Raw genomic sequence first — 17332 nt, forward strand, 5'->3', positions numbered from 1 at the left:
CAACACTTAATAAAAACATCCTGCAATAAATATACATTTTTTTCTTTATTAGTTTTGGTGGGTTGGGGAACTGTTTATTTCAAACAGAGAAATCTATTAAAGACCAGAAAATGAATACCATGATGTAATTCCTTTTCAACCAGCAACAAGTTTTACAGTGAGGAAAAATTGGTGCTCCAAGGATTTATGTAATCTGACTGGGAGAGGAGGGAGGACTGGACTTTCTAACAGACAACATAGTCTAGTATTGAGCATAGTCAAAATAGGATGATCACCACACAGCATAAAAAGTCTCTAAGGCAAAAACAATTCAAGTGATTTTATTATCTTTGGAGATGGATATGATGAACATCATGGTTCAGTCAACATTAAATGCTATTTGCAGAGAAAAAGTACTAAAAATCCTAACTGTATAAAACATCAGGTCTAAACCACACATTTATCAAAATAAAACAAAGCTTCATAAGGTGTTTTTTGGACTTTCTGACTAAAAGCCTTTAGATAATGAGATAGGCAAGGTTCCTTTTTGCCAGTCTTCAAACCAGCTCTCTGATGGTCTTTGCACAGATCTTTTCTTTGCCATGATTGCTCCTTTTTCACTTATCTCCTAATCCAACCCAGTGCTCCCTTTATAGGAGAAGAGGCAATATTATTAAGATACTACTTTCCTCAGCAGTGCTTTCAATCGTCTATAGAAAAAATTCATGACCCAAAAGTAACATATTTCTTAGATATTTAATGATAAATTCTCAGTAAGTATCCTTTGAAAGTTAAGGTGATAAATACGCTGAAACCTCAAGACAAGGAATAACTAGACTAGATGATTCCATAATAGAATGGGGGGCGGGGAGGAGGAGGGGGTCATCTGTATGCATAACTGAAGAGCAGAACCAAGAAAGACCCCCTGGAGTAAGTGGCAAGTACCCAGACTTACAGTCATTAAGAACCCTGTCCTGGATTCACAGACTGTAAAAAGTTCCCAACCTCTTTCCCATCTTCTCTTTCTGGAAGTAATTTCAAATAAATGTCTTATGGCATCCTTTATGACATAAACATTCCTCATCATTCCTGTTAAACCTTGCCTGGGAATCCAAATGCGCTGCTTTTAAAGGCAGCTCCCCTTCAGGAAAGTCTCACACCCCAAATCTCAATATGTGTACATTTCATGCTTTCTACTTTATCCTTAATAGTTACTAGATATATTTTTTTTCTTTCAAGGTATTGTGAACATGCTACATACCTGTGGTCAACTTTCTTGGCAAGTTCTAATTGTCCTATAACTAATATAGCTCAGTGGTTTTCAAATTTTATTGTGCCTAAAAATCACCTGGGGCATTTATAAAATGCAGATTCCTGGGCCCCACTCGATGTTCTCTAAGTGATTCTGAAGCAGGTGTTCAGAGGATCAAACTTTTAGAACTCTGGTATAGGTGATTCTTATACTTACAGCAAGTTACATTCCTAGAAAAACTGCCGTAAGTCAAAATGTCATCAATTCAGTTTGATTTTTGTCTACAAGTCATAATGTAAATATGAAGTTACAAATTTTACCAAGGGACTGGTGTTCACATTTTTAGAGATGTGACTTAACATCATACTTCATCACCAGTACACTGTAAAGTATAAAGTTTTTTGATACACAAAGGAAATCTAAGAGCACAGTAAGGAATAATAAAGGACTTAACACATCGTATCAGTCTACCCGACAAAGTTATTTTATTATCATTTATCCTCTATTTTTACTGCCACTTAAAAACATGGGATTTAGAAAGGTTTTCTCTCAGAACACAAGCAAATTTAAAGAGACTTCTGAGAATATTCAATAACTGGACACTCTCTCAGAAATAAATTCAAGTATTATTTTTACTGCTCTATTTATTTACTTTATTATTGTTTGCAACATCAAACATCAATTTGCAGATTTCACTGAAACAGGAAGACTTGAGTGCTCATTTGCACCTCTAACTACACCCTGATATACTTTACCTCAGTCCAGAAAACCAAAGAATGGTGCTGAGCTACTCAACTTTTCCTGACCTCCAAAAACAGCAATTTTATATGGCTTAATTTAAATAGTTACCTTTACAATACATCAACCAGCTTTTACAATATATTTCCCATCCTTTATCATTCACAATGTTTTCTGCTTCACTGTCTCAAAGTCTTAAATCTCTGACTTAAAAGGTGGCCAGATTCAAAGACTAAAAGCAAAAAGGTTGGTTTTGATCCAACAAATTCTTTCCAGTTTGGTCAAAAGCACTGTACAACTACTTTCAAACATATGTTTAAAAAAACAATCACTAGGTCACTACTTTCTCACTTATTTTATCTTGTTCAAAACATTCTTTCAAACTCTTCTTTTAGAACTGTCTTCAATATCAGTTTTACCAGTTTAAAAACAAAAGAAAGAAAACCAAACAAAACCCATTAACCTCAAAGCTTATAACAAGCTACTCTCTCTTGATTCGTTACTTTTAATTTCTTCTTTCTCTTTCCTTCCCTGCACTTGTTGGACTTCATCCTCTCAGCAGTGTCAGCCCAAAGGAGCAACCATAGTGCCTGGGAATAGAAATCCCACCCAGGAGAAAGGTTCAGAACTGCAATGCAGCTGGGAACATCTCAGCAAGCACTCTGATCTGATTTAAGACCAAATTAGTACTCCTGTATGAGACAGGACAACTAGCTAAATCCTATAAGAAAAAAATGACTGTAGTCTCAAAATCATGAGGTTCAATGAGGTAACAACCTAACTCTCACTGTCCCACAGTTTAGACCTCTATTCTATGCCTTCTGCCCTTCCTCACAGACTACTGCTAAAATTCTCATACCATGCCTCATATTATTACTGAAACATTTCAAACTACATACATTCTAAAATTCAATCTCTTGACCATACTTTCAACCACCAAATGATTCCATCTCATGTTAACAATTAGCACTTTCACTGGAGACAAGAATCTTTTCAGCACCCTATTCCTGTCTCATACCCAAAAGGTCTCTCCCTCTTTTCCATTTTTTGCTTAATCCATCCCACATTTGCCCTTACAGTATTCCTTCTGTTTTTTATTATACCTCTTTACCTGTCTAGAAAGCTTAGGTGATCACTAATTTACTTAATATTTATTACAAATGACTTTCAATGGTTTTTATTTATCAATTACCCATAAATATATTAAAATAAGAATTTAGGTTAAGGATGCACTTAATAATCAACTGGGGTAATTAATACTTATGAAAGCTTTGAAGAAAAAAGAAATACTGATAATTTAATTTTTGAACTGCTAACTTCCATCAGGACCAATAATATTTAACTGAGAATTCTGAATATTTATTACCAAACTGATGGTATCAGGGTTTATATGTTCCTAATAACCATGTCAATAAGCTCACTTCATAACAAACTATAAGAATGGTCTCTGAACAGTGAAAGCCAAACCTTCTGTTACATGTATTTGCCTGAGATGATTCCAACATATTTGAAAGAGTCAGAGAGTTAAACCATGCAGTAACACATAGCTTTAAAATGACAGTCCAGACATTAGGGAAACATACAAAGTTCAACAGTTTGGACTGATACAAATTTTAAATGCATAAGAAGTTATTTTGAGAATATTAAAATAATTTGAGGCCTATTTACTTTATAAAAGTACTCACCTGACTCTTGCAAGTATCTATATACCAAGAAGTTGACCTCATCACTGCTTATACTCATCTTTATTCCCACTTAAACCATGAGGTCACAACACAGGATATAACCCTAAAAATAAAACAAAGTTAATTAAGTATTTTCTCAATAAAATATTTTTAAAGCAAAACGTAAACAGTGTTGTAAAAAACCATTTGATTTTAGTTGATGTTGTAAAATGAAGGTTCTGTATTACCTATCAATAAATTCTAACAAATAAAATTACTTCCAATAGTTAGTAAAATGATCACACAACTAAAGCATGGTTGGGCCTTTTTTTTTTTTTTTGGCAAGATAACACAGTGACAAAATTATTCAAAATTTATAAGAGGGCCTCAGCATTATTTTTAATGAATTTATCAAATAGCATAAATAGTTAATTCTTTTTTCTCATTAACTGTAAAAAAAAATGCAAATTTGAAAAATCAGAACATTAGTTACTTAGGAAAAGACTGATTTCAGACCAAAATGGGGGCAGTGGGGATAATAGAACATACCTTCTACTCTGGTTTTATCTACAAATCTGGTAGTATTTGAAGTCTCTATTTTCTCAACATTTAATGAACAATGTTCAAGTTTCAAAAAGCTTTATGTATGTATAAGGTAGAGGTTAGAATACAACTCCCAAATGCAAATGATATTCTATTAGACTTATTTAAACCTTAAAGAAAGAACGCACAGAGGTGGGGGGTGGAAGAGAGGAGTGGAGGGCTTAGACATGACTTAAAGATGTTTAATTATACTAGTCCATTCTTATATCACAAAAATGATTTAAAGAAGTCATCAAACTGTTTCTGTAAAGGGTCATATAGTAATAAGTATTTTAGGCTTTGTCAGACATAGGGTCTCTTGAAACTGCTTAACTCTGCCATTGTAGAGCAAAAGCAGCCACCAACAATATGTCAACAAAAGAGTGTGGCAGTATTCAATAGAACTTTAAGGATGCAAAATGACTTTCATGTATCACAAAATAATTTTCTTCTTTTGCATTGTTTCCCCAAGCACTTGAAAATGGGCAAACCTTTCTGGTTTGTGGTCCTTATGGAAAAGGAGGTGGGACAGATTTGGGCTATGGAAGGTAGTTCACTGATCCACTGTTTAAAGGAAATCTTAAATCTATTCAGTACAAAGAGGCATCCTAATATTGTGGCCCTATGCTGATAACCCTGCCATGCCATACAGAATACGATGCAGGGTTAACAGTATAATTGAAAATCACAAATTTAACAAGCATTTGAGAGGGCTATTATATGACAGGAACTGCTCCTGCCCTAAGCTGTGGGAAAAGTGGTAATTGAGTCAATTCTCCACTGGACACACAAAGAGGAAGCCTTAACTTCATTTAGTAGGCTAGGAACACATCTTAGAATAAGTGGCTTACTGGTGTTCAGACCTGAAAAAAATGGGGCAGAGTGGTTAAGAACACGAATGCTTGGGGCGGGATAAGGCAGGAAAAAGAAGCATTCCAGTGAGCAGTAAGTCTGTGCAAAGAACATGCATGTAGAGTTTAAAAGTGCAAGGAGAAGTGAGACATTAAGTAAGGTTTGAAAAACATACCAGAATCATATTCTGAAAGGTTCTGAGAGCAGCACTAAGAGGAAAAAAATACAGTGAAAGGTTGTAAGCAAGGTAGGAATGGGGGGTGGGTGAACAACCATCATCCTAGCTGTGATATGAAAAACAGACTGGAAGGAAACTGGGTTAGGATAAGAGAGAGTTAAGTCAGGAGGACATTGCAGTAATCCAGAAGACAACAGCCTCGAGTATGGCAATGGTGCTGGAGCAAAGTACTGGGAAAGTGGATATTTATGAAGTAAACTCACTGGCGACTGACTGGACACAGAAGTTGAGGGAAAGAGAGAATCAAAGGTTTTCTTCTGGACAGCTGGTTGCCTGGTACTGCCATTTATCATGGAAATCATGGAGGAAGAGTAACCAATTTCTTTGTAAAAATAAAAAGCCCTAAAAACTAATCTGGAAAAGAACTGATCTTGTATCATCATAGATTTGTTCAATATATACTCAATGTAAGGAAAGTACATAGTCTTTGGATGGTATTGGTCCAAGACTTCTTGTCAAGATGTTACTGTTGTACATTAGATGTTAAGTGCTGTGAAGATTATGCTATTCCCCAGTCACTAGCACTGTAGCAATGTTACAATATGTATTCAATTGTTCCTGAAATCCTGTTGAACTGAAAGAAGACTTTAAAAAAAAAAAAAAACCAACTTCCCTCTATTCTAATTATAAGAAATCAAATCTTAATTTGAGCAATCATGGAAGCCTATGCTAGAGTTCAAGTCATCCCAAAATAATGAAATTCATTTGCTGCTTTTATATATCTGTTTATCAGAAGAAGCAATGACAATCTGATTTTTGGAATTTCCCAAAATTAAAGAAGCTGAGACAGTTTAGAGAGAATTCAACTGAGGGAGACTGACAAAGAAAACAGACTTTCTCTTCCTCTAATATATCATTCAGTCCAACACTCAGACAATGAACACTGACATGGAAGAACATATTCCGCAGAATGGGTAAAGCAAGGTGCTGAGGACTAAGAATAGAAAGAAGAAATAATTTTAACCCAAGCCTTACAGAATTCACACTTCTGCAGTGAAGAGAAACACAAGAACAAATGTGTCCTTTAAAAAATACTAATAGGGAACGGATGTTGCTCGAGCAGCTGGGCACCTGCCTCCCACATGGGAGGTCCCAGGTTCAGTTCTGATGCCTCCTAAAGATAAGGGGCAGGCAAAAACAAGCAGGGAATGGATGTGGCTCAGGCACTGAGTGCCCACCTCCCACAAGGGAGGTCCCAGGTTCAGTTCCCGTACCTCCTAAAGGGAAAAAAAAAACCAGATGAGCAAAACAAACAAACAAAAATCACAACAAGCAGACAATGAGCAGACAACAAGCACAAACAATAAGAAAAAAAAAGTGAGCAAACAGACAAGGGAGCCATCCTGGGGGCCGGACTACTAAAAAGAGCTACTAATAATTGTGACGTAATGCTCAACTAAAGGTTTCAATCACAGTTGCGTAAAACTATGTACACTCTAAGGTTTGAGTTTATCCACTTTCAAAAATACTAAATTCTAGAATATGGTTTGGTATGAATTAATCCTTTTAAATCTGAGCATCAAAAAGATACCTAAAAAGAACGGGAGATTGGACAACAGAAAGAAAACGTTAACATTCTCCCTGCTTAGTACCTCAGTGTGACTCACTTTCAAAACTCCTTAAAAGTCTGCATGCCAAAGAGCAAAATCAGAGAAAAAAACGACTACTTTATTAATGGACTCGCTATGGCTTGAAAGAAGTGGTTCATTTTGGTTTGTTTCTACTGTCAATGTGGGTTCCTCTACATTTTGATAGTTTTCATCTGCCCTTTGTGACGACTATATACTCAAATACTAGATATCACAGATACTCAGGGATAGTGCAAGAAGCCCCACCGTCGTATCTCTTCCATTATACTATCTTTCACAACTCTTTTCAAACCAGTTACAAAACAACAATGAGACACTCGTCCTATCTTTGCTCTGTACCACCAGGTGGCAGGCCCACTGGGGTGTAATAGGTGCAAAATAAGCCGTCCCTCAAGCAGCTTCTAGACTATTAAAGAAAGGATATTCAAAATAAACTAACACTTCCTAAAATTGCAAAGCATTTATTTGTACATTCTGCCTGATGCTTAATTAGTAAATGATAAGTTCCCCCAATTAAATATCATTCTATCAATGTATACATAAAATATCACACTAAAAATGCTATTTTGGAGAATTTATTTTTCTTAGAATAGTACAGAGCATAAGGAGATGCTTGCCTTGCTAAAGAACTTCAATACATATTGGTATAACTGTTACTTCTCTATCCTAGCTCTCAGAAGCAGTTTAGGAACTCAAAAGCTTTTACTCAAAATTCCAATCAGTTATTGTTATTCAATTACTTAAATTCAAGAATCCAGAACTATACTGAAACAGCCACACACAAACATACGTACAAATACAGTTTTAACTATAATTTAACTAAGCGATATTCAAAAATGCACTTTATAATTTAAATGTTAAGTATGAAATACTTTACTTCTAAACAATTCAGCAAATACTATAAAATCTTAGAACAACTAAGACAATTCAATTATGATCCAGTAAAGGGAATATGTATAGTATTTTAAAATTATCTTTTTTTAAATGATACATAGACCACACAAAATGTTACATTAAAAAAGATAAGAGGGAAGCAGATTTGGCCCAATGGATAGGGCGTCCGCCTACCACATGGGAGTCCAGGGTTCAAACCCGGGGCCTCCTTGACCGTGTGGAGCTGGCCCATGGGCAGTGCTGATACACGCAAGGAGTGCCGTGCCACGCAGGGGTGTCCCTGCAAAGGGGAGCCCCATATGCAAGGAGTGCGCCCCCCTGTAAGGAGAGCTGCCCAGCGCGAAAAACGTGCAGCCTGCCCAGGAATGGCGCCGCACACACGGAGAGCTGACACAGCAAGATGATGGGTGCCACAAAACGAGACACAGATTCCAGGTGCCACTGACAAGAATACAAGCCGGAACAGAAGAACACACAGCGAATGGACACAGAGAGCAGACATCTGGGGGGTGGGGGGGAAGGGAGAGAAATAAATAAAAAATAAATCTTTAAAAAAGATATATATACCCTCCCCCCACCTCCCATATCAACAACCTCTTTCATCATTGTGGCACATTCACTGCATTGGATGAATACATTTTGGGGCACTGCTACACAGCATGGATTATAGTTTATACTCTCTCCCAGTACATTCAGTGCGTTATGGCAGGATATATAATGTCCTACATCTGTCCCTACAATATTATTCAGGACAACTCCAAGTGCCATATCACATCTCTTCTTCCCTCTCTCCCTGCCTTCAGCAACTCCCGTGGCCACTGTCTCTACATCAATGATACAGTTTCTTCCATTGCTAGAGTCACAATAATTCTATAGCAGAATACCAGTAAGTCCACTCTAATCCATATTTTATTCCTCCATCCTGAGGACCCTGGGATGGTGATGTCCACTCCACCTCTAACAAGAGGGAGCTTAGATCCAACATGGCTGATGGATGTGATTCTCCTGCTTGCAGGTATAGACTGTCTTGGTTCCTGATGTGGTGGTTGACCATCCTCACCTCCCTCTTAGCTAACCTGGGTAAGTCCAAGGAGAGGAAGTGCTGCAAGCCTGCTGAGGCTCAGGGCCCAGCTGGCACATGGACAGTCCAGAGAATCAAGTCTCCTGTGCAAAATATATAGCATTTTAAGCATCATGAAAGTGAGTGCAGCACACACACTAGACAGTAACAGCTATCATCTCCTAGTTAGCTTCTTTTTATACCTATCCAGTACTATTACTGACTTCAGACTCAATCAGTACAGCTATTATATTCTTTTCTGAGTCCATTCCTAAAGCAAACCAAAGAGTCCAGTTATGACTCTAGATCATGTTATTTTAAATATAAATAGCTGGGAAAAAAACTTGAAAAAGTTATGGATAGAGAGAAAGAAACAAAGTTTAGAGTCTGGAAACCCTTTGAATGAACTAAAGTCAAATGGGTGATCAAATATAATTACAAAAATAATTTAATCCAAAATGTATAGTGGTGGTATATTATCCCCAACAGACACACTAAATTCTCTTTTTATTCAAGATATAGATGATTAGAAGCTTTCAATATTCTAAGACTGTTGTAAGAATATTTATGCTTAAGTTTTTTTCTTCCATTTTTTTTGGGAGCATATATAATTATTCCTCAGGATCAGGAGTAGTCTCTGCAAGTTACCAAATATCAAAGGGAGGAGATAAATAGCTAATTTGATTCTAATGAACATCACCAAACTGGTTTCCCTCAAAAGGTTGTGCCAATTTATAATCCCTCCAGCTGAAACATTACAAAAAATTTTGAGGTTCACTAATAATAACAAAAACACATCTTACCCATAAGAGTAGCAAAGATTTAAAAATAGTAATAATATTATCAAGACTGTAGGGGAAAAAGGAAAATTTATCTTAAGTATCTGTATCTACAAGTATCTATTTCAGATGTTTCCTTAGAAGTTAGAAAAAAAGAACGGAAGTTGCTAAAAGGACTCTGATGTTAAAATAAAACTTGTTTTTATTTAGCAAACAATTGTCCAATAACGCAACCTTAAACCTTTTGGATTACCTTTCCAAAAAACATAATGGGGGAAAAGACACTTTCTCAATGGCTATTTGCTGGTCTGGAAGGACTAATGAACCAGGAGAACCAAATATCAAAAGGACCTATTAGGAGAGTAGACATGGCTCAAATGATAAGGACTCTCCCTACCATATGGGAATACACAGGTTCGATCCCTGGGGCCTCCTGGTGAAAAAGAAGAAAAAGCATGCATGCACAGCGAGCCAAGTGCCCATGTGGGTGCCCACACAGCAAGCCAAGTGCCCATGTGGCAAGCCAAGTGCCCATGTGAATGCCTGCGTGGTGAGCCAGTGCCCGCATGGTAAGCTGAGTGCCCGTGTGAGTGCCTGTGCAAGTGAGTCACGCAGCAAGATGAAGACGCAACAAAAGAGAGGTGAAGGGGAGAGTCAAGGTGAAGTGCAGCAGAGAACAGAAAATGAGATGGTGCAATTGACAGGGAACCTCTCTCCACATCTGAGGTTCCCAGGATTGAATCCCGGGAAATCCTAGAGGAGAAAGACAAGAAGATGTAAAAGAGAAATAGATACAGAAGATCACACAGTGAATGGACACAGACAGCAAAAACAGTGGGGCGGGGGTGGGAGAGGGGAAGAAAAATTTTTTAAAAATCTTTTTTAAAAAGGATCTATTAACTAACAAAATCATACTGATCATATTAAATACACCATGGTTTACAAATAAAAATGTTTCCACGACTATAAGATATTTTATAGGCTACTGTCTTTATCACTGCTGATATAAAACATAACACACACATACACATACAACTTGCTCTTATGGAAAACCTTGTCCTCAACAAACTCAGAATCTAAAGAGGTGACTGGTATGCAAAAGTTTTATAAAGGTTATAGGCAGTCCAATCTCAGCATCAATGTGAAAGCTAGAAAAGCTTTATAAAGGAAATAAACAAGTTGATGCTTCAACATAAAGAATAAGAGAAGATCAGGCAGAAAAGAGCATAATGCAAGTTTGTGAACGATCTTCTATGTTCAAATCCATTGTACGCCAATATCTACTTCTTCACAAACCAGTACAGTGTGATAATGAATTTCTGCATTTATATGTCCATTCAGTCATTTAAACAAAACATTTCCTGAATCTTTAATAAGATTATGAAGATTAAAATGTACAAGCTCCCTCCTTTCAAGAAGTTGACAGTCTACTAAAACAGACAATTGTTCTGGGGATAGATGGCCTAGATTTGAATCTAGCCTCCACTCCTTAACCTGACACACTTAAGTTACTAAACTTGTACGTCTTAATTTTCATATATTCACACACACACACACACACACACACATATTAAAGCAGGTAACAGTCCCTGTTTTTTTAGATTGTTGTGAAGATTAAATTACCCAACATAAGTCTTCCTAGAAAAAAGCCTAGAACATAGTCAATAAAATAGGGTCTGCTGTTGCTTGAGGCTGCTACTACTGAATTCGAGGTGTTATATATAATGTCACCTGGGTACCAAAAATCGATGAAAGCCAGGGATCTGAGCATAACCTACAAGTAAGAGATATGCTAAGTAAGAAGAGGAATCTCAAAGCAAAGAGGGGGAAAGCACTTAGCCAGAGTACTAGGAAGCAAAATCAACATTCATCCCAAAAACCAGTGGAAAAGAGGACACCTAAGAGTCAACAACATCAAAGGTTACTGGATAAGATCAAAATACATAATGTCTTAAAAGTTCTCTGGTTCAGCAACTAATGAGGTCATAGCAATCTTAGCAGAACAATTTCAACAAGGTAGTCAGGACAGGGAAAGAGAATTATGAGTAACTATGAGAATGAATATACATAAGTAAAGATTTATGCTTTCATTTTTTGATGATGGAAAGATACTTAATTCTGAAGGCAAAGCCAATAAAGATAGAGACACTGAAAAAAGGCAAGCAATAAATGGAGCAAGGGGATTCCTGGGGAATTTGGAGAGCTAGAAACAAGTTTAAGAGACTGGTCTTATCTAAAGAAGGGCACCTCATCCAATAAAACTGTAAGTAGTAAGAATGGTTAAAGATGGAGATTAAGAGAAGGCACAAAGGAGAATATGAAGGTGACTATTGGGAATTAAGCAGTGTTTGAAACCAATCTCATTGAAAGGATGACTCAGGTATCTCTGGAAATCATCAGCTGGGACACAGAATAACCAACTACCAGGCTGAAGAAAAGACTGTTGGGCTTTGACTCCCCTCCAACAGCAATCCTTGCCCCTCCTCTGACAAAAGACTACACACCCCTGCCTTCCATTTACAGAGCTGCCCATTCTTAGCCCTGTGGTGTAGATGGGATTGCCCTTCTGCTCCAAAGAAAAGTACTTATTTACCTAAGCCAGTCAGCATATTATATCTTCTTGGCCAAGTAATTAGGTTCAGGGCCGAGTACCTATCCTCTCCAACTCTATCTCAGTAAGTGAAATGCTAGGAGTCAGAGGTGGCTGCTAACAGGTTTGGAGTTTTTCTTTTTGGAGTAACAAGATTGTTCTAAAGATTTTTTTTTGTGGTGATGAATGTACAACACCACGATTAAAGCCATTGACTGTACACTTGGATAGATTACATGGTATGTGAATAATTTTGTTTCTATGAAAGAAAATCTCCTCCTTTCCAAGGAGAGTGGGCAGGGAAGTGGAGCTGGAGCAGAGATACAGGAGAAGCAGAGAGACAGGGCAAAGCAGAGAAACTAAAGAAACTGTGTCCTTAATGACATCAAATGTCAACTGAGCAACTGGATCAATTATTGTCTGAGGCTACTTTCCATCTGTAGTTCAGGTAAATAAGACAAAAAAAAAAAAAAAAATTCACCAAAACACATTGTATTCCCTAACACATTTTGAACAGAGATTCATCAGTTGCAATCAGAAGAGAGTACACAAATAAAAGGAACAATCCAACTGATGTTTTAAGGAAAAAAATGACTAAATTTAGTAATAGATTACTTTTGGAGAAACAAAGACAGAAACACACAGAGACACAGAGAGAGAGAGCGACACAGATTTTTCCAGTGTTTCTGGACTAGGAAATAGCAAGAATCGTCCATAAAAATGGGGTGCTTAGAGAAAAGAGGCTTTTGGGGAGTCATACGTTAGATATGATTAGGAATATCCAAGCAGAGATACTCCAGAGTATTTATAATATTACGATTTATGGCTTATGGTAAGTGACATCCCTGGTTCTATTCTCTCATAAATGGAAGTCAAATTTCTGGATACTTAATATTACTTTGGAGTGATAAACCAATCCAAAGAAATGTTTTTTGGTATTTGTTTTTTGTTGTTGTTGTTGTTGTTGTTTATTAGAGGCATTTCTTGGGGTGAAAACAGAGTAGTGATAAGCGAAAAGGAAACACTACAATGGTCACAGAATTAATAAAGCCTATGGGGAAAAAAATATATGCAAGCACTATTTTCCTGATCAATTTATTGCATTCATTGTCAAAACACTGGATGAGCACTTCCAATGTGCCAGGCACTATGACAGGTGCTAGAAACAGGACTAAACTCTGAAGAAAGACAATTATTTAATTACAACTGAGATAAGAAAAAATACAGAAAATTGTGAAAGCATATATCCTGAGGCTGGGGGTGGGGTAAGGGTGTAGTGTAGGTAGACAAAAGATACAAAATGTAGGTGGCTTGCAGGCTTCTGCCTTAGGCACACTTCTGGAGGAGTTAATTTTCTTTTTTCCTGCTTCAAAATTTCTCAAGTGAATCAAGTTACCTTTGCTCCTAATCTGTTTGTATACTACTGCTCATTAATCTGAATGCTTGTTATGGAAAATAAAGCAAAGTACATTCACATTTATTAAGTACTTGATTCATGCTACGTAGGGGGTTAGGCCTTATACATATTATTTAATTTCCTCTTCAGTATTATCTTCATTTTAACGTGAGAGCACTGACCTGAGCATGCATATATACATGCAGTATTCATAAATTGTATTTGAATACTAAACTGAAAACTTTTATCAATGGGGGAAGCAATAAATTTTTAAATTGTTTTTCTTTTTTTTTTTAGAATCAAGATTCTTAGCACTAGAAGAAGGTCCTTAGATGTTACTAATTCCAAGCCCTAGCATCTGTTTCCAGGGCCACCATGTGTGGTACCGGCCATCACTATACAGCTTATATGGGCTAGGATATGAATGGCAGTCTGAATGGTCACCCAGCCTCTACTCACACACAGACTGCTACAATTGCCCACAAAATAACAGGGACTAAATTCAACACAGAATCATCTTATCAAAATTACTTTATTTGCTGGGTGTGAATTCTCAACCCACTATGAGACAAAGTAACAGTTCATCTGCTACCATACTACCCACTGGGAAACTCATAGGAAACTCTGTCTTGTTGAAACAAAGACATAGAATGGCAATACCATTTCTGTAATATTGAGGAACTACTGTTTATCCTTTAAATACAAAATATCAAAACTTACAACAACAACAAAAAAAACTGCGCATGTGAAGTGGGAGTACGACAGAATGGGGAGAGAAACTAATTCAGCTAATGCATTAAAGCAGTTATGTTAGTACTGCAATCACAAGTTCTCACAAATTCTGTTTAATTATTGAACTGAAAAATTTAAAGATATTGATGTTAAGTTATCATTTAATGGCTGGAATCTGCCATTTTTTAAATTTTGTTACATCTTTGGAAACCTATCCTGTTCTTCTGGAATTATAAAAAATGATAAGATTAACCTGATGACACATTAACATTTTATAATCTGCCACCAATAACCCCTCATCTCCATAAAACACCCTCAGAAGCTGCACAAAAGAAAGTATTTTCCTTAATTTTCAACCTCATTAATAATAATAAAGTTCTATCAATATTAGTAATACTGCTTTTGGTGTATAAAATTGGTAAAGGAATTAAAATTTAGCTTTAATATTTACAGCAATACAACTTAAATATGAATAAATTAAATACATTCAACTTCTGCAATGCTAAAGCTTATAAGATTTATAAAACAGATGACACAAAATCATATTTTTATAAATTGTAAAGCAAATGTAATATTAGGATTTAGAAACAGAAAGATAATCTCAGGTGGATATCTCTAGTGACTAGAATGTACAGAGAAAGCAGCACAGCTCATTAAAAAGCATTTGAGTACCTACGGCACATGAAGCTTTTCAGGGTCTCCTGTTTTATATACATATTGCTGGCTATAAGCCACATAAACAAAAACTCTTTGAGATCACTAATAAATTAGGAGTGTAATGGGTTACTGTGACCATGATGTTTGAGACCTGCTAGTGCAGAAACTGATTCTCTCTTCACAATATACTACCAGCTTTCCCCCAAAATAAACTGACATTTTCATTTTTCCTCCATACTCTGAAAGGCAAGAGTTCAGTTCTGGGCTCAGTTTTTGTATTGGTGCTAAACTTTCTAGCAAAGTTAAAGCATTTTCCTGGGGAAAGACAAAAACAGGGACCTTGGGTCACAATAATGTTCAGATCTTAACACATCCTAAACCTTCACTTTGGTTTGTTGTTGATGCTAGAATAAACATTAGATATCATACAAATAAATACTTCAAATAAATAAATACATAAAGGTACTTAAAAGCTGTAAACATCAGCATACCAAAATTTCAGTTTTGATAAAACACTTGTAATCTATGAACTCTAAATCTATCAGAAGGATAAAAATTATAAATCTTATGGACTTCTTTCCAGATATACCCACTTGATTCAATAACTGTCCTGAAATTAGTTTCTCTATCATTCATTCAACAAATATTTACAGAATACTATTATATGCCAGGTACTGTTCTAGACACTGAAAATGTAATAATATAAAACCCATTAACATGGAGAACGATATCCTGAAGAGTCATCTTCACAAATGAATTGCAGATTGAATCTCATTTCCCAGCCAATTCACTAAGAACTACTGGAAAAAAAGTGAAAGTTATGATAAAGAAGGACTACCACCTAGCACATTTCCTAAGGAAGACAATAAAAGAGCTCATTTCTCCTCTGCTCTGGATTTCCTCTGCTCTGCATGGACAGTTTCTGGCCCAGCCTCATCACTTGTGATAAGTGACAGGGTTCCAGTGGGCTGCAATCTCTTTCCCACTAACTGAAGCAGGAAGCTGGTCCTCTCTTGCAGCCTTTATCTCCCAAGGGGAAAGCATTCAAGACAAGCAGCAACCTCAGTGAATCCTTAGTACCTTCTTCACCATACATATGGGAACAAATAACACAGGACTTTAACACTGTGGAATTGATTCAACCATGTACTTAATCTGTTAGCTACATGAGAAGTAAAGGGGAGGGCTGAAAAGCAAATATGATATTCTTTATAATCAGATTTCCAGGTTCTACCTGGTACACTCTCCATACCTGCCTCAATGCACTATGAGAACATTTTAAAAAGAAAAGAGCTAGGGTGTAGAGACAACCTGTGTTTAATGATGGCAAAGAGCTAGACCACATTCACATTGCTACACTGTGTATAGATTAGAAAATACTCAGCAGAAGATGATAGGGCTTTCCTTCACTTCAAAGTTCTTGTATATAAGCCATTAAAACCCTGTTGCCAGTTAAGGAAGCCTAGGCAAAATCGCAACGTAAACACCCAGGTCTCCCTGGGATTTCTTATCATTCCTTTACCCAGACTGGTCCATCCTCCTGTACTTAATCACCCTAATATTGCTAATATTTAGCACTAATCCACTGATTAAAATTCTGCCTTGCTGACTTCCCCTACATTTCTGAACCCCACCTCTGCTCCCATCCTGACTCTTTTTTTTTTTTTTTTAAAGATTTATTTATTTAATTTCCCCCCCTCCCCTGGTTGTCTGTTCTTGGTGTCTATTTGCTGCGTCTTGTTTCTTCGTCCACGGCACGGGAAGTGTGGGCGGCACCATTCCTGGGCAGGCTGCTCTTTCTTTTCACGCTGGGCGGCTTTCCTCACGGGCACACTCCTTGCACGTGGGGCTCCCCCACGCGGGGGACACCCCTGCGTGGCAGGCACTCCTTGCGCGCATCAGCACTGCGCATGGCCAGCTCCACACGGGTCAAGGAGGCCCGGGGTTTGAACCGCGGACCTCCCATGTGGTAGACGGACTCCCTAACCACTGGGCCAAAGTCCGTTTCCCTCATCCTGACTCTAATGCCAACTCAGCCTAGCGCCCTCTTGAAGCAGTACTTGTACTCCAAGTTTTCTATACTAAACTTCCCAACCCTCATCACCAAATACATTTCATCCCTTAAGGCCAAATAGATGACAACTAATAATGGCTTAATTTTCTGCTTTCCCAGAACTTATACCATAAGAAAGGAATAAATATATTTCCTTAATTCGGTGTTGCTCAAACTTGAATATTAAGTGCCTCTAAAAGAAACAAACATGCTCGTACTTGGTATTAACCTATTTCATCACAACCTTACCAAAATTTACATAAATATAAAACTAGGC

At 37.1% G+C, this 17332-nt stretch overlaps 1 protein-coding gene across 13 annotated transcripts in view; it reads right to left on the reverse strand.

Moving 5' to 3' along the window:
- The window catches only part of TBL1XR1 (TBL1X/Y related 1), a 161609-nt gene that overhangs the window by 46274 nt on the left and 98003 nt on the right, over nt 1-17332 (reverse strand). For 10 of the 13 annotated variants that reach the window (XM_071214621.1, XM_071214626.1, XM_058295359.2 and 7 more), the window contains one exon: nt 3655-3757. The exons of the other annotated variants lie outside the window; for them this stretch is intronic. In XM_071214621.1, coding sequence (XP_071070722.1) covers nt 3655-3712 — 58 coding nt within the window. In that variant the 5' untranslated portion in view covers nt 3713-3757. The remainder of the gene's footprint in view (nt 1-3654; nt 3758-17332) is intronic. 13 annotated transcript variants of the gene reach the window in all.

This window comes from Dasypus novemcinctus, chromosome 4 (assembly GCF_030445035.2).
Source record: "Dasypus novemcinctus isolate mDasNov1 chromosome 4, mDasNov1.1.hap2, whole genome shotgun sequence".
Classification (NCBI taxonomy): domain Eukaryota; kingdom Metazoa; phylum Chordata; class Mammalia; order Cingulata; family Dasypodidae; genus Dasypus; species Dasypus novemcinctus.